The sequence below is a fragment of the Aspergillus luchuensis genome, chromosome 4 (assembly GCF_016861625.1).
Source record: "Aspergillus luchuensis IFO 4308 DNA, chromosome 4, nearly complete sequence".
Classification (NCBI taxonomy): Eukaryota; Fungi; Ascomycota; class Eurotiomycetes; order Eurotiales; family Aspergillaceae; genus Aspergillus; species Aspergillus luchuensis.
This window is the reverse complement of record NC_054852.1, coordinates 2729885-2753144: the sequence shown is the minus strand read 5'-3', so window position 1 is coordinate 2753144 and position 23260 is coordinate 2729885. Positions and strand designations below refer to the sequence as shown.

The following is a 23260-nucleotide window of genomic DNA, read 5'->3' as shown; positions in this document are numbered from 1 at the left end:
GACATCCGACTAGAGGACCAGCCAATTCAAAATTGGAAAGGTCAAGCGGGATTACTTTCGGGGTGATAGACTATATTCCAGGAGGCCATTGCAAGGAAGCTAACACTGGTTTCGCAGTGGGGTTGCCAGTACACGCCACCCCATCAGCACCGCCTCCGGAAAGCGGGGGAGCTTTTTGTCACTGACTCAAAGGTATGAAAGTGGATCTTTCTTTCTTAAAGAAGAGTTGGATCGAATTTACGGATACAAACCCGTCTCAGAGCGTTGAACCGGTACAATATTACTTCTTTCACAGCTTAATCAGAAAGGTGGTCCTGTTGCTCTATATGCTATTTAAAAAAGGAAGAAATACAGTTCTATAGGAATCCCCGGAGATACTCGCCCAGCGCCATGATGGCCATGGCCTGTCCGTATGGCATGGCTGTCAAGGGAATCTTCTTATAGAATTCCAAAGAATCTCCCATGCCGGTGCCAAAGCTCGTCTGCTGGAGTTCTCCAGTCTCATCAACGGCGCCCAACACTGCCTGAACGGCCTTCTCTGCAACTACCCGATACTTCTTTGGCAGATACCTCTTCCTAACAGCCTTGAGGATACCATATGCAAAGCCTGCCGTGGCGGAGGCCTCGACGTACGAATCGGGATGGTCAAGCAGGGTGTGCCAAAAGCCCAATTCCTCCTGCAGGCCCATTAATGCCTCGCATTGGGCCTCTAACGTATCCAACAAGAACAGGCGAATGGGATCTGTCTCCTTCAGTTCCAACAACTCAACAAACTCTGGGATAACCATCATCACCCAACTATTACCGCGCGCCCATCTCGCCCGAGCAAAGTTATGTCCTCCTTCCTCGAATGTCCAGCCATGAAACCACAGCCCGGTGCTCGTATCCACCAAGTATTTTACGTGCACCAACGTCTGACGCTTGGCCTCCTCAACATACTCTGGCCGATTCAGCAACTTTCCAATTTTCGCTAACGGCATCACGGTCATCATCAACGTATCGTCCCACAACTGCTGGTAATTCTCCGTGAGGTATGTAGCATGCTGCATTCCGCCCTGCTTGGTGCGTGGGAGTTCATGCATGGCCCACTCAGCCCATGAATCCAGCCACGGAAGGTAGACGGGGTTTTTCGTCTTCTCGTATACGTATGCCAGCGTAAGGAAGACGGCCATTGTGTTGATGTTCTTAGTGGTGCCGCCTTCGGCGAAACGGGCGGCGAACCAATCCTCGATAATCTGGAGGAGGTGTGGGGAGCCGGTCATCTCGTAGTATTTCCAAATACCATAGAGGCCGATACCATGTGTCCACTCCCAGCCATGCCAGGACTTGGTATCGATAATGCGGCCATCGGCGAGGGGGAGGAGGAATTGACCGGTTTTGTCTTGGATGTTGACGAGGTTGGTGATGAGGAGGTCAATTTTGGACCTGACAGCGGGAGGAGATGTAGAATCCATGGTGAGAGATGAGGAATCGAGGAGATTTGCTTGGGTGGCGGTTGATTGTGCTGCCGTATGGTGACACCGGTGTCTATAAGTGGGATGAAGCACCCCTCGTGTCGAGCTCCGGCAGCAATGCGGGGAATGCCCTCGGGCTAAATTCTGCCGAGCAGCCACGTCTTAATCCTGCCAAGCTCGCTCGGCAAATAGAGGGATTGGTCGTTTAAGATGCTAAACTAAGGATAGGCTCTGAATTGCTTCTTAAGCGAAGGGCTCGGGCCAATTGTCCCCGCGCGGGGGCGGCAGGGTCCGCCCCCGGATTGTACGCGTGGAGAATCCCAGCCCGCAGGCATCCCTGGCATCAGACTATCAGACTATCAGACCTGCCCATCATGCCTCTCATTGGAGTGAAAATGCAGCCACGGAGCAGCCACTCATGCCCTAGTCAGACTCTATCTTCCGCATGACCGATATAAGGGTGTCCGGTCCCCCAGCTGGGTTGACCCAGTTGATCCTCTCTAACCCTAGAGGTCTGGCAGCAATATGTCTATGGAGAATATTAACTCGATGCCCGCGGGCGGGCCTGACTCCAAAGGAGCTTCCACAGCTGTGGAGGATCACAAGGCGACTCAAGATGTCTCCCATGTCGAGCGGGTGCTCTCCCCCACCGACAAACTCAAGGACCCGATCGATGCTGCTCGTGTCGATAATGAGGTGCTGGAGTATGCCACCCGCGGCCAGATCGAGGTCGATGAAGCCGAGAGTCGGCGTCTTCGCCGTATGATTGATCGTCGTGTGTTGGTCATCATGATCGTGACGTATTTTCTGCAGGCGCTGGATAAGGGTACCATGTCGTTTGCTTCCATCATGGGCATTCGCGACGATGCTCATCTTGTGGGACAGGAGGTGAGTGAGCCTATTACCTGGATACGCTCAGGCACTAACTAAATAGTACTCCTGGCTCACAACCTGCATCTACATCGCCGTCCTGATCGTCGAATACCCTACCAACTGGATCATCCAACGCGTCCGCATCGCCAAATACCTCGGCTTCAATATCGTCTGCTGGGGCACAATTCTAGCCCTGCACTCGGCATGCCACAACTTCGCCGGTCTAGTGACCGTGCGTACTCTGCTTGGTATCTTCGAAGCTGCCTGTCAGCCTTCCTTTGTTGTACTCTCCGGCATGTGGTATAAGCGAGAAGAACAAGCCTCCACCGTCACCTTCTGGTAATCCCAGCCCTACACCTTTCATCTACACACACTGACATGACAACAGGTACATGATGAATGGCGGCCAACAAATCGTCGGTGGTCTCCTAGCCTACTGCTTCAGTCTAATCGGCTCCGACCGCGCGCTCAAATCCTGGCAAGCGCTCTTCCTCACCTACGGCTGCATTTCCGTGCTCTGGGGCCTCTTCGTGGTCTGGTGGATGCCTGACTCCCCGATGCGCGCCAAGTGCTTTACCGAAGAGGACAAACACAAGATGGTTGAGCGTGTGCGCGCCAACCAGACCGGACTGCAGAACAAGAAGTTCCGCGCGTACCAGATGTGGGAAGCATTCCGGGATCCGCAGATGTACTGCTATTGCGCGATTCAGATCTTTACCACGCTGCCCACAAGTGGACTGGGAGCGTTTGCGAATATCATCATTAGTGGGTTCAACTTTACGGAGTTGCAGACGCAGTTGTTGGCGATGGTTCTGGGCTTTTACATTATTATTGTGCTGTTGACGAGTGCGTGGTTGGTCAAGAGATATCAGCAGAACTTGCTGGTGATGCTGGGATTCATCATTCCGTGAGCCCCTCTCTCATATACTATTCTCATTTTTGTGATACTAACAGGAGATAGATCTTTCGTCGGAACCATCGTCCTCATGACGGTGCAAAACCACTCCCTTAGCACCAAAGTCGGCCTGCTCATCAGCTACTACATCACACTCTCGTTCTGGTCTGCGCAGAACCTGGGCTTGTCCATGGTGACGAGAAACATTGCCGGCGCTACTAAGAAGTCAACTGTTGTGGCTGCGACGTTTGTTTCTTGGGCTGTCGGGAACGCCATCGGTATGACCCTATGTGTCCCTATAATTCCACAGACATACTAATGAAGTAGGCCCCCAAGTATTCCTCGATCGCGACGCCCCGCGGTACTTCATTGCCTTCGGCGTGCACCTCGGCTGCTACTCCGCCATGACACTGGCGGTGATCTTCCTGCGCTTCTACCTGATCCGGGAAAACAAGAAGAAAGACAAGGCAATGACGGAGATGGGCATATCCCTAGAGGGCGAGGACCATCTAGCGAGGGCGTTCGAGGACAGGACAGACCGCGAGAATATCCACTTTAGATATATATACTAGGCCTAGCTAGCTACCCTCCACCTCCCATACAATTCAAGCATCTGATACCCTTATCACCCCACCAACCCACTATATACACCCATTATATCATACTAGATGAATGGTAGATCACTTCCTCTCAAGATCCGCCACCAAATCATCCACACTCCTCATCTCCTTCGCATTATTCTCCCCCACATCCAGCGCAACCAACACCCGACTCACACAATTATACCCCGCCACGCCCGTCGTCAATTCAACAATCTCCCGATCCGTTAACCCCACCTCCTTCAACTTCTCAAACGTACTATCCTGCACTTTCACCGTCCGCGTCATCTCATCCACATACCGCACCACCGCCTTCTGCAGATCCGTCAATTGACTTCCCTTCAACTCCTCCTCCGCCTTCGCATCTCCCTCAGCCAGAGAGGGAAGTGTCCGCACCGCACCCAACTCCACCCCCTTAATCCCGCCCTTCAGCGCCAACGGCGCATGCGCATTCCACTCGTAAATGGCATTCGTGAGTACCGCGACGCGACACACCGCCAACTCGAGTAATCCGCCGTCGATGATGGTCTGGGTGCGGATCGCGCCGAGGAAGCTGTTCCAGCCGTCGGCGACGGGAGGGGAATGAAGCAGGGAGAGGTCGAGGGGGATGAGGGGGCGGGGATGCCGGCGGGCGGCGATGCGGGAGTAGATTTCGGTGGTGGGGAGGTCGGTGGGGTCCGGGGGGGTGGAAGGGGCGTAGGGGAGACGCATTTTTCGTGATTGTATTGATTTACTGGTGATGATGTTGTTAGATTTGTTGTAGGAGAGGATTGAGAGGGGAGTGATTGGCTTACAGTTTGAAAAGGTAGGGTTTGGATCGGGGTTTGGGGATGATAAACATAAGTTGGTTAATGTGGATGGAGGGAGGGGGTGGTGGGGTGGGGATGAAAGCACTTTAGTATTATTGTATGTTGGAGTGAGTTTGGAATGGATGGAATGGACCGTTTATCCGCCCGACCCGAGATTGGTTGCCGAGTGGGTGCGGGTGCGGGTGGTCGGCTGTGTAGATGCCGATAGCATGTTTGTATGGGGTGAGTTGGGGTGGGAGTAGCACTAACTCCTAGGTAGGTAGGTAATTGTCAACTAATTGCCAACTACTTACTGCTCACTGGTGCAGGGGGAGTCTGGGGTGCGGGGATCGTGCGTCGGCGCATTCTTGGGTCTGCAGGGGTATAGAGCAGTCATACTGGATTCGGAGAATAGTAGCTGAGATGCTGAGATCGGGAGAGATGGGCTAATACTGTGATATCGGGTGTTTGGTGTCGTTTCTATTAAGTTGACAGATTTACATTCACTTGCTAGCTAATATTATCCTATTTATATATTGTTGAGATAAACTCACCAAATTATCAACTCAGTCATGGATATATCACCGAAATTTCTCACATACCAACCCTGCAAGGGACCCCCTCGCTGATCCCTCACGTCCCTCTTTGGCTCTCTCCAGCTCCATGTCACATAGTGGCTTAGAATCTCCCGAGTCCCGACTGCTCCAACAGCACTATTCCAGCCCAATGCCATCGGCTGATCCACGTCTATTGAACCTTGTTTTCCGTCATGACAGCTACCATTTTCGAGCCGTCAGCTTGGCGGAGAATCAAGCCCTGCAAGGGCGATGCAAGGGGGAGACGCAGAACCAAGTATCTATCAACGTTCCAACGTCGTTGCAATGGAACATGTCTGTCTCAACATGCATGACCCTAGCAGGTAGCTTCACATCGAGACATAGCTGACCGCTTGAAGGGTATATATCCTCGTTACCAGACTTTAGTCCGTCACAGTAGGCCTGATACCTTTCCCACCACTATCCCAAGTAGCATCACCATGAAGTGGCTCAACCTCCTCCCCATAGCCTTAGGGCTAGGTACTACCTCCCCTCCCTCCCATTTACCACCCACCATCTCTACCCATACTAACCAAGCCGAATACCAGCCCACGCAAGCATCATCTCCTTCTCCCCCCCAACCAACCCGGACATCATCTACAGCCTCACCATCCCGAACACCACGACGCTCTCCACCCCAGGCCCGATCTACATCCAAATCACGGCCCCAACCTCCATCCAATGGGTCGGCCTAGGCCAAGGCGCCCAAATGACCGGCGCGAACATGTTCCTCCTATACACTTCCTCGTCAACCAAAATCACACTCTCCCCGCGCTCCGGCCTCGGCCACTTCGAACCCCAATACACAAGCAACACCCAAATCACCATGCTCCCAGGCACCGGCATCTCCACCATCAACTCCACCACCGCCGCCCTCACCAACAGCAGCTCCCCCTCCGACAACACCAGAACAACCATGACAGCCAACTTCCGCTGCGACAACTGTCTCACCTGGCAAGACGGCACCGGTACCATGAACCCCAAGGACACCAACTTCCCCTTCATCTGGGCCTACCGCGCCGGCGTACCCATCAACTCCGCCTCCATGGACGCCGACATCTCCATCCACGACGACATGGGCGGTATCCAAGTCGATCTCACTCGGGCCGGTATGCCCCCTCAACCCAACAACACCACATCCCCAGATAGTAGCAGCAGCAGTAGTAGCAACACCACAAACCCCTTCGCCAACTACAACCCCCTCACTGACTCCATCCCCGCCCAATCCACAACCAACCCATCCACAACTTCCTCCCCGCTCCCCAACCTCACCAAAATGACCCATATCCTCATCACCCACGCAACCCTCATGGGCCTCTCCTTCGTGCTCTTCTACCCGCTCTCGGCCCTGCTCATGCCCCTGCCTATCTCCCTCCCCATCTCCAAATTCAGACTGCATATGCCTCTCCAGTTCTTCACTATGCTCATGACCCTTGCGGGCTTCGGATGCGGGATCTACCTTGCCTATGAGACGGGGCAGTTGCGCACGGCGCACCCGATCCTGGGCATTATTGTCGTCGGGGTGCTGGTGCTGTTTCAGCCCGCCATGGGCTGGTTGCAGCATTTTGGGTATGTGAGGACGGGGGGTAGGACGGTGTGGGGGCTTTGTCATCGGTGGCTTGGTAGGGGGGTTATTGTGGTGGGGGGTGGTTAATGGGGGATTGGGATTCATGTTGCTCGGGGTATGGGGATGGCGCCGGTGGGGGCGGTCGTTGGGTATGCGGTTGTGGCGGGCGTGGTTGGGGGGATTTATTTGGGGGGGTTGTTGGTGGCGTGGATGGTCGAGAGGAAGAGGAGGGGGGTGGACGGGGAGGGGGAGAGGGTGGGAACTGTGGAGGGGAGGGAAGGTGGGGATGGTGATGGAGATGGAGAGAAGGGGGGTAGTGTGGAGGAAAGGGTTGGGTAGGATGAATTCTGTGTTATGATGATGTAGGGTGAAAAGATGATTATCAGGTGTCAGTATAGGCTACCAAGATGAGAATAGTCTGGCAAGGATCTAGGATCGGAGTAGTGACTAGTGGATCCCACGTGGTGTCAGCACTTTATTTATACCAGATTGTATTTTACTACAAATAGTTGTGTCAGTTTGCTGAATCAATGATAATTACATTTACTACAAAAAGCTCTCATAGTTTGTTAAATCAATAATCATTAAATATCTATACCATATCTATATCATAGCTGCATAGCTGCATAGCTGCATCTAGAACTTAAGAACAGCCTTACCCAGGTTCTTTCCGTGGAAAATACCCAACAAACCCTCGGGCGCATTCTCAATGCCCTGAGTCTCATGAATCAAGGTCTTGAAAGTGCCCTCCTTGATCCACTTCTGCACCTTCTCCTGGTGCTCCTTAGTATACTTATCACCCATACCCTTATCACCGACAATGAAACCACGCATATCCAGACGCTTGGTCAACACATTGGTGATGTTCTTGATCGGGTAACCACCGCCATTGTACTGCGAGATCATACCGCACACGACGATACGACCGAAATCGTTCATCGTGTTCAGCGCAGCCTCAAGGTGCTCACCACCAACATTCTCGTAGTAGATATCCAGACCCTCGGGGGCCAGACGGGCCAGCGCATCAGCAGGCTTCTCGGTCTTGTAGTTGAAACCACCGTCGAAGCCAAGCTCCTTGGTGATGAAGTCGAGCTTCTCGTCCGATCCGACGGATCCAATGACCTTCAGACCCTCGTGCTTGGCGAGCTGGCCGACCAGCTGGCCGACAGCGCCACTGGCAGCGGAGACGAAGATGGTCTCGCCCTTCTTGGGCTTACCGATCTCGTAGAGGGAGGAGTAGGCAGTCAGACCGGGCATGCCGAGGGCGCCGATGAAGACGCGGATGTCCTCGATGCCGAGGGGGTTCTCGAGGGCGCGGACGCGGGACAGCTGGTCAGCGGCGACGGAGATGTACTGCTGGATGGGGAGGAAGCCGATGATCAGGTCGCCCTCCTTGTAGGCGGGAGTGTTGGAGCGGAGGACCTTGCCGATGATGCTGCTGTCGATGGGAGCGTTGAGGGTGAAGGCGGGGGAGTAGGACTTGATGTGGGCGGGGCGCATGCGGCCGCGCATGTAGGGATCGAAGCTGGCATAGAGGGATTGCACGAAGATGCCACCCTCCGGGGCCGGGGCGGAGGCGTCGTACGAGGCCTGCTCGAGGACGACGTCCTGGCCGGGGACGAAGTAGCCGGTGGGGATTTGCTTGAAGACGAGGCTTTGGTTGGACATGGTGATTGTGGTGTGAGTTTCACTTGGAGTGTTTGGAGAGATATGCTATGAATGGAATAAGGGTCTGACGTAGGGTTTATATTTCCTGCGGATCTTGGCGGGTGGAATGTCGATTACAAAGCACCGTGATGATTCTACTACATTGCCCCCTAAGCAAGCAGAAGCTTCTCGAGACGAGGATTGTTTTTTTGAGTTACCTAGGCTCTTGCCAGAAACAGGCTGGTGTGGGTGGGTTTTCGACCGGGACAACGGGCAGATTGGTGCAGAAGCTCCGTTGAACCACGGCTCTGGTGGACCGTGCCGGTGATGAGGCAATCGGGGGATATGCTTGTTCGGGGCATCAACCGGGCAGGATGTGAACGACGAGTCCTGCTCGGCAAGTTAGGATTTTTTTTTTCCCCCCAAAGAGTGAGTGGGAGATTGTTTCAAACAAACACCATAGAAATACAGTTCTTACTGTGTAAATGTACCCCTCCGATAGGCTGCATTCAACGGAAACGCAACTCCGTGAAGGGTTAGTTATGTCATACTGGCGGAGCGAACTCAGAATCAGGAATGGAAGCCGGAAAGTTTCCACTCGGCGGGGTTTACGGTGTCGAGTTATGCTACGGGCCTCGGGATAAGGGGATAAGTGGGGGATTCAATGCGGACGGTGAAACTGATTAGTATTCGACGACCGATGCTTATCAAGCAGAAATAGAAGGTGTTGAGACTGAAGAAAATCATTAAGATACCTCGGTAGTGGAGGATGTTGAGGTTGATTTGATGTTATCTCCATTATCCCCGGCATTAGTCAGCATAAGCTGTCAATTTTTTGTCGGAGTAGATTCGGTCTTCGGCATCGACAGAATTGACTTCTATTTACTGCATCTCAACCACACAATTCTTGAACTTTCGACTGGGGACACCCTTTTCAAACAGGACATCCAATTCCTCAAATGTCTTTCCCTGCGTCTCTGGCATCCACCAGAAGCAATAACCTGCACACAGCGCGCCTAACCCCGCAAATAAAAATCCCATCTTGCCCCGCCAGTTCCCCTCGTCTTCGTTCATCGCGTACGGTATCACTACTGCGAACACTACCGACCACACAAAGCAGCTGACTGTGGCCAGCGCGATGGTCAGTCCCCGCAGTCTCGCCGATGAGACTTCCGCCAGCAGCACATAGCAGAATGGCCCGAGACTGAGATCATACACGAACGTGCAGGCCAGCATGAGCCCACACTGTCCCCATACCGTGGCATTGTCTCGTGGGACGACGTCGAGCACACCGATCAGGCACTGTACCACCGCCAAAGCGGAGCACCCGAAGATGTACATCGTTCGGCGGCCCACATAGGGCAGTAATAGCCACGATAGACATGTTCCGACAAGTCCCAGCGCCGTCAGTCCGATGTTCATCGAAAATGCATTTGACGAGTCTAAGCCCGCCAGCTCCATAAAATGCACGGCGTAGTTGATGAAGAAGACATTTCCCGTGAAGGCTTGCATGTTGTAAGCCATCACGCAGATCAGCAGGCGGCGGAGGTTAGGCCCACGCACACATTCCCGGTATGTCGGTCGGTCGGCCTGGAAACTGGCTTCTAGACGCAGTGTCTCTTCGATATGGGATAGTTGCCGCGACACATCTACACCGGGAGTGGCTAGACGCCGTAGCGATGCTAGTGCGGCTTCGTTGCGACCATGTCGACAAAGCCAGTATGGCGGATCAGGGCAGAAGAAGATCAGCGCCAGCATGATGCATGGTAGCGCCCACTGTGTCGCGATGGGGATTTTGTACGACATGGTGGTGTTCAGCGACTCCGTGCCTTTGAGGATGCCCGAGGCGATGAGCGACCCGATCGAGAAGGCAAGGTTGGTCATTGTAGCCGCGAACCCGCGGAGTGCCAGCGGGGTCACCTCACCCACGTACGCAGAGGCACAAATGGGGTAAAACGCGATGATGCACCCATTGATGAGCTCGCCCACAAACAGCTGGGCTGGCGTATGACTGAAGAACTGCACGAAGATGAAGGCGATGGACAAACACGAGCACACAGCTATCATCACTCGTGGACCGAAGCGATCGTAGGCAAAGCCCGAGCAAAGAGCGCCCACGATGGCCCCTAGTAGATTTGCGTATTGGAAGGCGGAGATCCACTGAGCGGCTAGGACGTATTCCCCATGGTAATTGTAGCCGTATGTCTTTTTGAAGACGTCGAGACCGACTAGACCTTTGACGATACCGCCATCCTATACCAGTTAGGGCTGCATCTCAACTCAAATGGAGGATGACCTACAATGCCTTTCAAAATGGTCGCCTATGGTAAGTTAACAGCTGCTTTTCAACCGGACAAATATATTAGTTTCCTACCAGGTTCATAAACGACGCCCAAGCCACAGCCGGCCAGTGCCGTCGCATGGCTTCCCAGAACCCCAGCGCATGTTCCTTTCGAGTAAACTCCTGCGCAAACTCGGCTTCGTCGCTCACACCATCCGGAAGAACCTGAACGACTGTCTGTCGCTTTTCATCTAGAATATTACCCATGGCGGGGTGACTGGTTCATTTCTTCTCACATACTGGATGTTCATCTGCTTTTATGTGTGACGCGCCTGCTGTCTTGGCCTTCTTGGCTCGGGTGGTTGCGCCAATCGCTTCGGGCAGCATTATGTCGGTACCATTTATTTTATTGTATGGCTCATCGATGCCATGTGCAGCTAAGCATATCTATATCTCATCTATTCATGATTTGCTCAATCCTTATCCACATCTCAAATGCCGTGCTAAATGCACCGCACATGATTGGTAGGAGGAATTGGGAAACCCTCCTGTGCTGTCATTCGAGGACCTTGGGGTTTCTGCCGAGACAATTAGTGGTAATTTGATGCTGGGCAATTGAGCAAGTTCTTACATATGCTATCAAACATACTTAGTCAGGTATATACAAACTACATGATAATTCAATCTATCCTTTAGGTCTGCTGGAGTTTATAATAGAGATTCCTCTAAATCTTTATTTTGTATATTTGCTACCCCAGACCTAATGAAATTTTCCTAGTTCTTCTGAGAACTATACATTTCATCCCTACTTACTAATGTATTAAGATGAAAAGATAAAATGAGTCGGACACTTGAATTCATTCTAGTATCATCCCTGCCATCGAAAACATATATTGTTAGTATCAAGAATTTTGAGACAATTTATTTTGGAAAAGATGTGATCTGAGTTTCTCTTAATAGGCTTTACATCGTATTCCTTAGGTGTACTTCAAAAGCATTAACATGATTCCGAGACAGATCTCTCCCAGTTACGAGTAGATTTATTCTCATGTCGAGATGATTCAAGTTGGTGTTGGAACCAATTGACCACTGTGGAACACGCCAACCTGCACAGTACCCGAGCAAAGTCCCATGACCAAACCCAGCTGCGAGCTATCAGTCAAGCTAAGGTTTCAATAACCGCTTCCAACCTGGTCAGAAGTTGATCGCCGGTGTATCGTGTCGCACTGACCATCTTGTTGAAGGCACCGACGCTGGGATGCCATCGGCTGGTGTGTTTCTCCGTTGCTCCGTGGCATTAGTCAGCACATGGGAGTGCCCTTGAAGAGACAGTTTCACCAGGTAAACGAGAAACAAAGAATAAGCAATGCTACTGTGACGTAGTGTGTTTGATAACTATCAGATAGTTCAATTACCACTCGCTTGGCGCGGAGTCTGCAGTTTTCGCTCGAGGCAGCTGGGAATCACGTCGCAAAACACCCGCTGAGAGATACTCCGGATACCTGCGGACTATCTCGCCACACGCAAAGCTTCCAATCAATCAATCAAGATTCGCATCTATAATCATGTGTCTATCTGCTATTAAGGCTACCAGGCGTCCGGAGAACGCCGCCTCAGGCAACAGGCCGGAGACACCGGCTGGCAAGCTGAAATTGAAGGCGGAAAATCTCCGACTGGAGGGAAAGGACGCCGTCCGTGCCTCGTGTCACTCGTGTAGATAATATCACATCGCACTGCTCTTCCACGTTCCAGCTGTGTGACGCTTGCCAATGCCGCATGCTGCAGGAGAACGTGATTGGAAGGTGAGACAAAGACGGCAATTCAGGCGTCCGACGATCAATCTGACATCCACTCATTGTTCGGAGCTACACAGTCCCCATGCGCACCGTAGTGACTAAAGTAGATTCAAGGTGCGGGGAATGTCAGCAATCTCGCCCAATGCGGCCGGTATAGAGTTCGATTTAGCGGATTTGGTCGGCTTTCATGTGCTTGAGGTTCTTCTAGGCCTATTGCGATGCTGCTCTTATAGTCTGGCCATGCCCTGCCCCATTTGTTTGCTTTCTTTCATCCCCATCATCGTAAATAATCACAACTTTGGACATCATGGCTTTGGATTACACCGTAAGTTATCAATTTGAATGGCTTCCATCTGCATCCGATCTAACAGATCAGACCTTTTACAATGTCATCGACAACGAATTGACTTCCACGTCGCAAACCCGTCATGGCATTAACCCAGCCAATTGCCAGCCCAACCCTGAAGTGCCCGTCTCGACAGCAGAAGATCTCGATCGCGCAGTGGGCGCTGCCAGCCGAGCGTTTCGTCAATGGTCACGGACCTCGTATGATGAGCGCCGCACTGCCATCCATTCCTTTGCTGATCGCATCGCGGCCAATAAGGAAGATCTGGTGGGACTTTTGTCCCGCGAGCAGGGCAAATCATTGAGCCAGGCATCGACCGAGCTGGACATGGCCATTCAGTGGACCCGTTCGCTCAGCTCCATCATTATTCCCAAGACGGTCGTCAATGACACAGACGACCGGGAGGTAATTCAGCGGTATATCCCTATCGGTGTAGCCGCTGCTATTGTGCCCTGGAATTTTCCTGTACTGCTGGCTATCGGCAAGATTGTCCCAGCTGTGTATACGGGTAATACTATCATCGTCAAGCCCTCCCCATACACGCCATACTGTGGTTTGAAATTGGCGGAACTGGCAACACAATGCTTTCCGCTGGGTGTGGTGCAGGCTCTCAGTGGGGGCGACGATCTGGGACCGATGATTACCGAGCACCCGGGTATTCAAAAGATTAGCTTCACGGGCTCGATAGCTACTGGCCAGCGTGTCATGGCTAGTTGTGCTAAGACGTTGAAGAAAGTGACATTGGAACTGGGCGGGAATGACCCCTGCATTGTCTGCGAAGATGTAGACATCGATGCTATAATTCCTCAGGTGTGTTGCATCTTCTGAATTTTATATCTCTGCTAACAATGTAGATTGCTTTCCTCTCCTTTTTGTGCTCAAGTCAGATCTGCATGATGATCAAGCGCCTCTATGTGCACGAGAAGATTTACGATGAGTTCCGCGATAAACTCGTGCAGCATGTCCAAAGCTTGAAGATGGGCGAGGGAACCGAGCCGCATGTGTTTATCGGGCCTCTGCAGAACAAGATGCAGTACGACAAGGCTACCGACCTTCTTAACAACATCCATTCTAGCGGCCTGAGCACCTTCTCGAGTAATCCCATTCCAGGCCGGACAGGCTACTTCATCACTCCAACAATCGTCGACAACCCGCCCGAGACATCCCGGGTGGTGCAGGAGGAGCCGTTCGCCCCTATCCTCCCTCTGCTGAAATGGTCCGACGAGACGGACGTGCTGGCGCGCGCCAACAACACAGACTACGGCCTAGGAGCATCCGTCTGGAGTCGCGACTTGCAGCGCGCACGACGCATGGCAGATCATCTCGAGGCGGGCTCAGTCTGGGTGAACTCACATTTCGATTGTGCACCCTTCGCACCCTTCGGAGGACACAAGAAGAGCGGTCTCGGAGTGGAGTGGGGATTGAACGGACTGACAGGATGGTGCAATTCGCAGACTCTGTGGTTACCAAAGCTTTAATCGAACCTTTATACCTCACAATAAAATCCAATTCAATTAGATCTCACACAACCGGCCACCTAGCACCCACCTTCCCCTCCAACCCAGCCCTCTCGACAACCTCCCTACTCCTCCTCTCCGCCTCCCTCACCACCTCCCCCTCATCCATCGTCACCAACTCGCCCTCCCTAACAACCACCTTGCCATCCACCATCACAAACCTCACATCCCTCCCCGTAGCCGTATACACCACCGCACTAACTGGATTAAACCACGGCTGCATCTCCACGCCCCTGGCATCAATCGCCACAATATCCGCCTTCTTCCCCACCTCCAAACTCCCAATACTATCCTGCAAACCCAACGCCCTAGCCCCATTAATCGTCGCCATCTCCAGCACTTCCTCAGCACTTACAACCGTTGGATCCCCACTCGTCCCTTTATGTATAATCCCCGCTAGCTTCATCTCCTGCAACATGTCGCACGTGTTATTGCACGGTGCACCATCCGTCCCCAATCCAATATTCACCCCCGCACGCTGCAGATCCGGCACTCGACATGTGCCCGACGCGAGCTTCGCATTGGAGGTGGGGCAGTGCGCGACATGCGTGCCGGACTTAGCTAGAAGCGAGATATCCCCGTCGTCGAGATGGACCATGTGTACTAGCACGGTGGAGGGGGAGAGGAGCCCGACGCTGTCGCAGTAGGTCATGGGGGTATGATCGACGGAGGCGAAGAAGTCCCGGTCGGCGGAGACTTCAGCGCAGTGCATGGTTATGGGGATGCTGTGTTTCGCTGAGAGGGCGGTCATTTCTTTGTATAGGGCGGGGGAGACACTAAGAGATTTGTCAGTTACTACCATAACCAGAGGGCAATATTTAGATGGAGAAAAGAAAAGGGTGTATACCCCCCCGGCGTCCTGGCCCCAAACCAAACCCTAATCCGATCCCCCGCTTTCCCATTCCACTTCTCCCACATCTTCATCGTGCCCAGCAAGGACGTTTCCCGATCCTCAATGAGGCCTGGATGCATCGCCCACGCATCGTCCTTCGCGTACCGTCCCGTATCCATGACGATCTTGCCCAAGCACCCGCGGATCCCGCTCTCCTCGACGGCACGACATAGTCCGTCGAAGCCGTACCGGTCTGCGAACTACACGGACACAGTATCACATCAGCACCGTCCACCTACATAAATAAATGAATATGGAAAAGAATGGGAGAGAGAGAAATACCATACTCTCCAAAAAACACGTCGTCCCACTCTTCAACATCTCCGCAATACTCAACCTCGCCGCCGCATATCCATCCTGGGGCGTAAAATACCCCTGCAAGACCCAAATGCGCTCGCACAGCCAGGATACCAGCTCGAGGTCGTCTGCGCAGCCGCGGAGGAGCGTCTGGGCGGTGTGCATATGTGTGGAGATTAGTCCCGGGATGAGGATGTGGCCGGTGAGATCGATGACTTCGTCATTTGGGTATTTGGCTAGGAGGATGGGGGTTTTGTCGATGTCGGTTATGTAAGTGGACTCGGTGCGGAGGGCGCCGTTGGTGAGGATCGTGCGGGTTGGGGAGAGGGTCAGGATTGTGGTGTTGATTAGGAGCATTTTGGTTCAATTGAGAGGCAATGGGATATAATTCGGGGTTGAGGTAGGGGTCGTAAGTGGTTAGTGGTGTTTACTTTGGTGGCGAGTTGTGTAGGGGGGTTTTGTTATATAGATGGGGTGGTGGCGGAGGTCGCCGATGCGGGGGTGAAGGAGGATATCCGGATGGGAAGTTGGGGATAGAGATAAGATTAGAACGGGTTATCATATCAGATTAGTCTACTCCGCACACGGAATCGTATTCGTGATGACATCTCAATGTTGCTGTATGTTTCTACCTTCCTGTCATATCAGGGCAACCTGTATGAGCCTTCAAATAGTCAGAACAGTGGTGCCAATAGCTTTGCAGTCAGGTGATGCATGCAGGGGGAAAATTGAAAGTGCAGCTTGCTGTCTGCATATCCAACCATCAAACCTTTTTGTAATTCTCAACGCACTTCTCACGGTATTTGCCCACATAATACCTTCCATCATGGACGAGGTCAATGAACATGTACTCAAAACTATGCAAGATTTACCAACAATACGCATCATTATTGACGTTCCTACCGAAATTATGAACCCAGAAAATTATTTGGAATCAGCATTCGAACTCGTTAAACCATTTACGAACAGCTGGGAGAAATACCACGGGGTGCGAAGAATTGTCGTCGATGTGTATCCGCGACATGCATACATTGTGATCGACATCAACAATTTCTCTTATGACTTCAAGCTGGCTCATTTACAGACCTTCCCCATTCCAGTCCACATTCTACGTTTATCAAGGAAAAGCAAGCAATGGTACTTCTTTAGACGACAGTTGGAGGATCGACGAGTCGCCAACGATATTGCAGAGTTGCACAGGTGTAACGGCCAAAACCAACCCCCTTTCTTTGCAGACCATATTCGAGGGTCTGTTTACCTTTCTCCCCGTACAACATGAGGGGATGATGGGCGAAATGGGATCTGGTGTGCATGCAGCGTCGCATATGTTCGCAACTTTATTTCTTGACTCTTATAATTTACCAGTTCTTCAATGTGCGAATTGGATTTTGAGCGAATCCAGCCCGTGTTAACAACTAGTGGTACGTCCATACTATCACTCGGTTTTCCTTGGCTATTTTCACATCGTTTCCGGGTTTTACTGCGGGTTTCGAAAGGATCGAGGCAATGATAACAATAAGCATTGTTACAATTATTTCTGCTCTTAGTGGTATGTGTGACATTAGTCCCCAACATCTCCTTCTCGGGTAAGATGCTCCAAGTGGCTTCCGATTGAGCCGAGAAGATCATGGAAAAGGAGTTAAGCAGGCAACTTCATGATAATGTTCCCGGCACTTGGTAGTACGATCCTCCGCCTACATTTAAATTGAGATCGACGTCGGCATTTTCATAATATCCTCTCACCGTAGTGAAATACTACTGGAGAACCTTAGTTTGACAAACTAAAGTAGAATGTACCTGGTAAGCACAGAACAAGCATTCTAACTTAGTATATATTCTTGAAATCTAGTGGCAGGTTTGTTCATGTACATGTCAGTTAGGAAACAACTCATTCATCTACCCATCCATTATCAGTGGTAGTAGTCCAGGTCCCGGTCTCAATCGTACACAATGCAATTTCAAGATAACGGGGTGACCAGCATACTTCGCAGTGTAGTTGCTAGCAAAATGCAAATCGACGAAAAAATGACCTGGACATGCCATATGACTAAGGATAACTTGCTGTATGGCTCAATGAGAACCCCTTCCTAATGAAATTAGCCACGACATACCCTCAATACTCTTCTCGGGTAAATACCTATCTCAACACTCAAGGCTTAGAAGAAGGCTGCAAAGTCTCCCCAAACAAGAAAATAGCTGGCTTGTTGCTGAAATTAACAACATCCCCCATAACCTCCGGCACCTCGGGACTCTCAAATGCTTTCTTCATCCCCTCCTCACTTTCCCAGTGTACTCGGCTACCAACAGCATATGGAGGGGGTGTACCGTCCAAGGACGGACCAAACTTGGTGACGGACCAGCTTTTGAGGCCGTACTTGGTCCAGTGCTTCTCGATTAGCCTCATGTGAACGTTGGTGTAGTAATCGACATCGTATTTGGCATCGGGCTCGTTGGGGAAGACGACGGTGATTGTATAAGTCATGTTGATGAACTCTGAATAAGATGTTCTCTTGGAAGTGTTGGTGTTTTGTGGAGGATTGAATGTTGGCAAGGAGGTTGGGTGTTTCAATCCTTCTGATTGAGGGGCAGGGTCAGCCTTATGTAGGATTCATTCTGAATATCGCGGTGAGTTACATCCGCTAAGTCCGTGAGCTTACACCATTTCAGTAGAACTCCGCTTATTTCGCGAAAATTATTCACATTTCTACTAGATATGTAGGATATATTGAGTACCCAGGCCTACCCTGGATCCTTGTCCGGAAGTATACCGAAGTAGGACTGAGGCGTCATCATATAAGAGGCAGGCAAAGTCGTGTCTGCTGTGTGCCGTAGTCCTGCCGCTCTGGCCAATGTGACATTATCGAATGGGACATAGTGTCACGACAGAAGGTTACTGGTATCTCTGACGCGGAGGAGGAAATCCCACAATTTAGCCAAGATATGCCCTTGCTGGAGACGGAACTACTCAACCGTGGAGGTACTTATGAGACGGCCGATGGCCCAATTGGTGTGGAGAGAATGGCCAATCGGTTACGGGTCAATACCCACCGAGGGCCGCGCTTATTGGCGACAGCATCATTAGAGCTGCTTGTATGTAGATTAGTATCGAGGTCTTAAGTGCAGCTGCAGGCTCTTTAGGAAAATTCAGTTCTTTCTGAGTATTTCATTTCACTTCTTACGCAAGACTGGTGACCATCCAGGATAGAGCGTAGGCATAGTAGCTACTTATGACGGAGCTGAACACTGTGTAGGGAAACGTCCAACAAACCCTCAACGCACCATGATGGCAACATGTATGATGGATGCCGCACTTAATAATCATATGCTAAGATCCACTGCTACAATACCAGCCAATCAGAGCAGACTTGTAAGCAAGGTGCAGCCACTGCAGATTGAGTGGTCTCCACAGCAGTATCGACCAATTGCACTGAACTCGTAAGCAGATGGCGTTCTCCACCTTGAGGTACAACCTTGGCGAGGGACCAATTTGTCCACTCTCCAGATACTAAGGCGTCACTGCAATGCCAGGCCGGGGGTTTCTGCACATAGTGGGATTTCGAGGGGATTCTAGTGCTTAAGACCAGATACTGTGAGATAGCGGCTGTATTCATGTATATAAGGGTCTTGATTGCTCTACAGACGCCTCAAAGGCATGGAACACACGTTATGTAGCTGGCGATAGGATCTTCGGAGTTGACAAATCTCTTATCTATACAGGTACAAGATTCATGTATCGCCGAAAGTAAAGATGCGCTCCCATACCAGAGGTCTCTCCCCTCTCCTAGCCCTCCAACTGTTTGTTGATCGCAGAATTTCCGGACACCCTCGAAGAAAACTCCCCCACTTCATAGCAAAATCCTCAGTAACCTCCCAGTTCTGCGGATCCCAGGGTGTTCCCCATACGAGGAGTGTGGCGTTACTGCTGCGCGTATCCCAGAAAGCCGTTAAATCATGGCACAGTTCATCATCATCAAGATCATCGCCTGCTCGGATGAGATTGTCTCTCATGCTCGGGAACGGGAAGACATCAAGCCATGGGTGATGTGGAATCGCACGCTGTAGGGCTGTAGGGCGTAAACTTGGGGGAATGCTCATCTGACCATTGGGGATGATATGGGGACCATGAGCGGAGAAGATGGATATAGTATCATCCAAGCACAGCCATTCGGCAGGCATGCCCAGAACAATAGCATTCTGGTAGGCCGCCCGAAGAACATTCATTCTGCTTAAATTCAGGAGCATGTCGGTCTGTGGCGATCCGCCCAGATAGCTATGCAAAGCCCCAGCTTCGAAGTCGGCCATCAGTTCGTGGACATCTGGAGGAGCAAATGTGCATTGGAGATGTTCAGTCTTGGATAGTCTACATGTAACCGTGCCCGAGGGGGGGATAGGAGAGTTCAATGATGATACGTTGTGGATGTTGTTTGCGGCTCCCGATGAATTGCCATTTTTTCGTTGACGCAACCCTGCAATAAGAATAGTCAGCTAAAAAGGCGCCAGCCTCTACACTGAGTAGAAAGGGGTTCTAGTCCTCACGATAGGCTCTCTGGTTGAGGCGATTTTGCACTCGGCGCCGTATAACTCGACTGCTCACTCCGCTCCAGTCATCCTCAGGGCCAGTGGCCAGTGCGGGATGTGGTATCCGATGCAGCTGCATTTGGAAGGTTCTATGACACAAAGGAGGGTTGGCCTGTTCTTACCACTACCTACACGGGGGCGAGGCTAACAAGTGGCTCTTAAATAGATGCCGCAAGATGCTTACACTTCGGTTATCATTGGCCCGTTATCGGTCAATCCGCTGGTGGGGCCGATGGAGATGGAGTGGGTCGAGGGTCTCTTAACTCCGGTATCTGGTTATGGGCTTGCTTAAGGGACATGGAAGTGTGGTTGAGTCTGGAATCAGTTGACTCTTCTCGGCAGAAGTTTCATAATAAGTCATTATATCCCCTTCGTCTTTGCGCCCGTTATTATGGTATAGATTCTTGCATGGAGAAGAACTAGTGCATGCGATATTCAGGGAATATCTGGCAGCCATTGATATAGGCCTATACTTCAATATCGCTTGCTTGACTTTCTCACACGGTTGAGTCTAATATTACTCTCCTCGAGAGGCATCACTCGCAAGAGCTTATTATCGCAAGCTATATGGCGAATTCTATGCTGAGCCTCTTTTCAGACAATAGGATATCTGGACATCCTATCAGAGGACATCTAATGGTAGGGTCATAGCAGCACCCAAACTGAATATCATGTCACCTCATTAGATCTACACGCTTTCTAACTGAGACGCGAATCTATCCATCACTGTCTGATACCTGCATACTAGGCGACGTCGAAAAATCGGATAAATTTCTTGGGGTTATTACTTCACCCACCCCGTCGGATTCTAGTTCGGCCGAATATCGTGTGGCTTCTCAACCCAGTCGAAGTTGTGCTGTGGAAGGTATGCAGAACGCCAAATGCCTCGTTCTTCGTGCAGTTTACGTCGCGCTCGTTGTGCGGTGTACAAGGCCATGGCGTTCAGACGAGGGGAGCACTCCAGCAGGAGTGGGAGGCGGGTGGTTCTATTTATGAAGGCAAAGTAAATCACCGCTTGTGAAGGGAGTGAGTTGTTAGATAGTGCATTCGAAATGGTTGTTATATACGGGTGTTTTATAATGCTACCTGATGGGAGATGACGGAGATAAGCTCAAAGTCCGGAAGATGCGGGCAGCTTACACCCTGAATGCGGGTCGGATCCAGTCTTGAGTTTGGAGGGGGCACTTGGCAAGTCCTGATCATAAGTAAGGCATTTCATCGGACGCAACAACTAATTGTCCCTATCAATCAATCACGAAGATTCAATGCAAATAGCTGTCGGCTTGCATGCATGACGTATTGCCTTACCTCTAAGTGAGCGTCGAGGTTGGAGACACCCACAAAGTCACTCAGCAGCGAGCAACTGCTCGGAAAAGAGATATATTTTCTCTTCCCTTACTTTTGCTTTGTTGTTGACTACCTGGATTAACATAAAATGAGTCATGTCAGGCAAACATTGTCATGGTTGCGAAACAATTATTCGTTGTTCGGAGTATTCTTCCGCTCGGAAATTGTTATAATATAGCTATGGGGTATTTTCATTCCACCCACATCCCGTAAGCCAGAACGAACATCAGTAGAACACCAGGCCAAGGATACACCACGAAAGATGCATGCGAATGAGTTAGTCCCCATCGAATGTCACTAACTGATCAATTCTCTCAAATAACCGTATACTCACATGCTACACTAGAGAACCTTTCAATTCCGGGTGGGCATCGGGATCCTCACAACATGGAGGATCTGAGGCAAAAAGACGCAGTGGACATGTCCCCCCGTACATGCGCTCGCGCATCACCCCTGATATGAGAAGGAAACTGGATGACCAATGGACCTTATTGAAAGAGAAGTTGTTTGTTTCCTCTGAAGGCACGGCAGAGCTCTCCGATGACCCAAAAGAGGAAGATAAATCTGACGATGAGGCATGTCATGATAATCCATCTAACAATATGCCTTCAGTTGAGCCGTTATCTGATCCTGGATTGCCCGAGGATAGTCCATACGAGGGAGAATGCTCTGATGATGAACGGTCTGATGATGGATTGCTCGATGATCCATCCTTTAACGATGAATCGTCCAATAACAGTTCGTCCCAAAGTCATGGGTTCTGGCAATATATCTGCGATATCTGTTCTAAGGTCTGGGATGGTATCAAGACTGGATTTCAAAAGGTCTTTGATGAAATCAAATCCACGTGTGCTTTGTTATGGGATATTCTATGTGAGGCTGGCAGCTGGGTCAAGGAGCATCTGGATAATTTTCTCTCCAAGATCACGCAGATATTTCTGGGGTCCAATCGGTAAAACTTTAGGGAATACGTCCCTTTGGTAAGAATGAATTATCAAATTTGTCATACTCTTCATTGAGTGCAATGATTTGGTGTATCTGGAAAGGATAATTTGTGGAGGGTTTAATATGAGTTTAATTATAATATCGAAGTTTTCAGTTTCACGATCGACAAAAGAAGTAAGGTAGCAAAGCAAGGCCACCTTCAATAAGAAAACGCCTTATATACCAGAATAAATTTCAATAGTATTTTGTATCCTTGGAGATAGAACCCCCCACTAAGCCTAGACAAATTGGCCGGTATTTCTTATATCGTCTGGCTGCCTCTATATCATATGTACCGAATGTTGAAATGATATTCATTGTAGTAGCGGGAAAATAACAACGAGGCTCAAGTGACAGAATTGCGGACTAATCATATAAATGCACTCGCTAGAAAACAATGTTACATTATGAACTTAGCACTAAGTTACTTGGTAAATCGCAGTCTCCAAAATTATTTGACCTAGGTGCATTTAGAGCTATTGCTGATGTCCATACAGATCGTTGCGTCTCGAAGGTCAATTCTTTGTGAAAACCCCTTGAAGCACCGGAATTAGCCTGGAAAATGGCAAGTCGAAGGAAAAAGCTACCCTGCTGTTCTACGTATAAGACAGGTAAGGTCTTATAGATAGCTGGAAACTCCAGCATTGCAAATTAACTTGCTCCATTAATGGAATAGGGCTGGGTTACACAATGAATGGCGGGATGTCAGGCTGCTTAGGCGTACTGCCTCATGCACCCCTGCTACAACGAAGTGAAGGAGATACCCGATGTAGTCAAATAGTATTTTGGTTTCCCTCTAGCCC

The 23260-nt window shown here is 50.7% G+C and overlaps 12 protein-coding genes across 12 annotated transcripts; 5 read left to right on the top strand and 7 right to left on the bottom strand.

Moving 5' to 3' along the window:
* Nucleotides 1–356: 356 nt before the first annotated feature.
* AKAW2_40973S (glycoside hydrolase family 88/105 protein) lies at nt 357–1454 on the bottom strand (the record flags this gene model as incomplete). Its single annotated transcript, XM_041689361.1, has 1 exon — nt 357–1454. One exon carries the CDS (start codon nt 1452–1454, stop codon nt 357–359), a length of 1098 nt encoding a protein of 365 aa, XP_041543053.1.
* Nucleotides 1455–1979: 525 nt separating this feature from the next.
* Nucleotides 1980–3794, top strand: AKAW2_40972A (putative 2-ketogluconate transporter; the record flags this gene model as incomplete). The annotated part of the gene is made up of 5 exons (XM_041689360.1): nt 1980–2342; nt 2389–2666; nt 2716–3234; nt 3289–3500; nt 3550–3794. 5 exons carry the CDS (start codon nt 1980–1982, stop codon nt 3792–3794), a joined length of 1617 nt encoding a protein of 538 aa, XP_041543052.1.
* A 108-nt stretch (nt 3795–3902) lies between these two features.
* Nucleotides 3903–4662, bottom strand: AKAW2_40971S (carboxymuconolactone decarboxylase family protein; the record flags this gene model as incomplete). The annotated part of the gene is made up of 2 exons (XM_041689359.1): nt 3903–4554; nt 4616–4662. The coding sequence occupies 2 exons, from the start codon at nt 4660–4662 to the stop codon at nt 3903–3905; spliced, it is 699 nt and encodes a 232-aa protein (XP_041543051.1).
* A 983-nt stretch (nt 4663–5645) lies between these two features.
* Nucleotides 5646–6859, top strand: AKAW2_40970A (cytochrome and DOMON domain-containing protein; the record flags this gene model as incomplete). Its single annotated transcript, XM_041689358.1, has 2 exons — nt 5646–5685; nt 5754–6859. 2 exons carry the CDS (start codon nt 5646–5648, stop codon nt 6857–6859), a joined length of 1146 nt encoding a protein of 381 aa, XP_041543050.1.
* A 549-nt stretch (nt 6860–7408) lies between these two features.
* On the bottom strand, nt 7409–8440 carry AKAW2_40969S (MDR family NADP-dependent oxidoreductase; the record flags this gene model as incomplete). The annotated part of the gene is made up of 1 exon (XM_041689356.1): nt 7409–8440. One exon carries the CDS (start codon nt 8438–8440, stop codon nt 7409–7411), a length of 1032 nt encoding a protein of 343 aa, XP_041543049.1.
* Nucleotides 8441–9301: 861 nt separating this feature from the next.
* Nucleotides 9302–10967, bottom strand: AKAW2_40968S (putative MFS alpha-glucoside transporter; the record flags this gene model as incomplete). The annotated part of the gene is made up of 3 exons (XM_041689355.1): nt 9302–10672; nt 10720–10740; nt 10794–10967. 3 exons carry the CDS (start codon nt 10965–10967, stop codon nt 9302–9304), a joined length of 1566 nt encoding a protein of 521 aa, XP_041543048.1.
* A 1836-nt stretch (nt 10968–12803) lies between these two features.
* Nucleotides 12804–14320, top strand: AKAW2_40967A (aldehyde dehydrogenase family protein; the record flags this gene model as incomplete). The annotated part of the gene is made up of 3 exons (XM_041689354.1): nt 12804–12821; nt 12873–13652; nt 13697–14320. The coding sequence occupies 3 exons, from the start codon at nt 12804–12806 to the stop codon at nt 14318–14320; spliced, it is 1422 nt and encodes a 473-aa protein (XP_041543047.1).
* A 43-nt stretch (nt 14321–14363) lies between these two features.
* AKAW2_40966S (amidohydrolase) lies at nt 14364–15905 on the bottom strand (the record flags this gene model as incomplete). The annotated part of the gene is made up of 3 exons (XM_041689353.1): nt 14364–15135; nt 15207–15451; nt 15534–15905. The coding sequence occupies 3 exons, from the start codon at nt 15903–15905 to the stop codon at nt 14364–14366; spliced, it is 1389 nt and encodes a 462-aa protein (XP_041543046.1).
* Nucleotides 15906–16206: 301 nt separating this feature from the next.
* Nucleotides 16207–16827, top strand: AKAW2_40965A (uncharacterized protein; the record flags this gene model as incomplete). Its single annotated transcript, XM_041689352.1, has 1 exon — nt 16207–16827. The coding sequence occupies one exon, from the start codon at nt 16207–16209 to the stop codon at nt 16825–16827; it is 621 nt and encodes a 206-aa protein (XP_041543045.1).
* An 870-nt stretch (nt 16828–17697) lies between these two features.
* On the bottom strand, nt 17698–18030 carry AKAW2_40964S (uncharacterized protein; the record flags this gene model as incomplete). Its single annotated transcript, XM_041689351.1, has 1 exon — nt 17698–18030. One exon carries the CDS (start codon nt 18028–18030, stop codon nt 17698–17700), a length of 333 nt encoding a protein of 110 aa, XP_041543044.1.
* Nucleotides 18031–19274: 1244 nt separating this feature from the next.
* Nucleotides 19275–20205, bottom strand: AKAW2_40963S (bZIP transcription factor; the record flags this gene model as incomplete). The annotated part of the gene is made up of 2 exons (XM_041689350.1): nt 19275–20014; nt 20085–20205. The coding sequence occupies 2 exons, from the start codon at nt 20203–20205 to the stop codon at nt 19275–19277; spliced, it is 861 nt and encodes a 286-aa protein (XP_041543043.1).
* A 1702-nt stretch (nt 20206–21907) lies between these two features.
* Nucleotides 21908–22429, top strand: AKAW2_40962A (uncharacterized protein; the record flags this gene model as incomplete). The annotated part of the gene is made up of 1 exon (XM_041689349.1): nt 21908–22429. One exon carries the CDS (start codon nt 21908–21910, stop codon nt 22427–22429), a length of 522 nt encoding a protein of 173 aa, XP_041543042.1.
* Between the last annotated feature and the right edge of the window lie 831 nt (nt 22430–23260).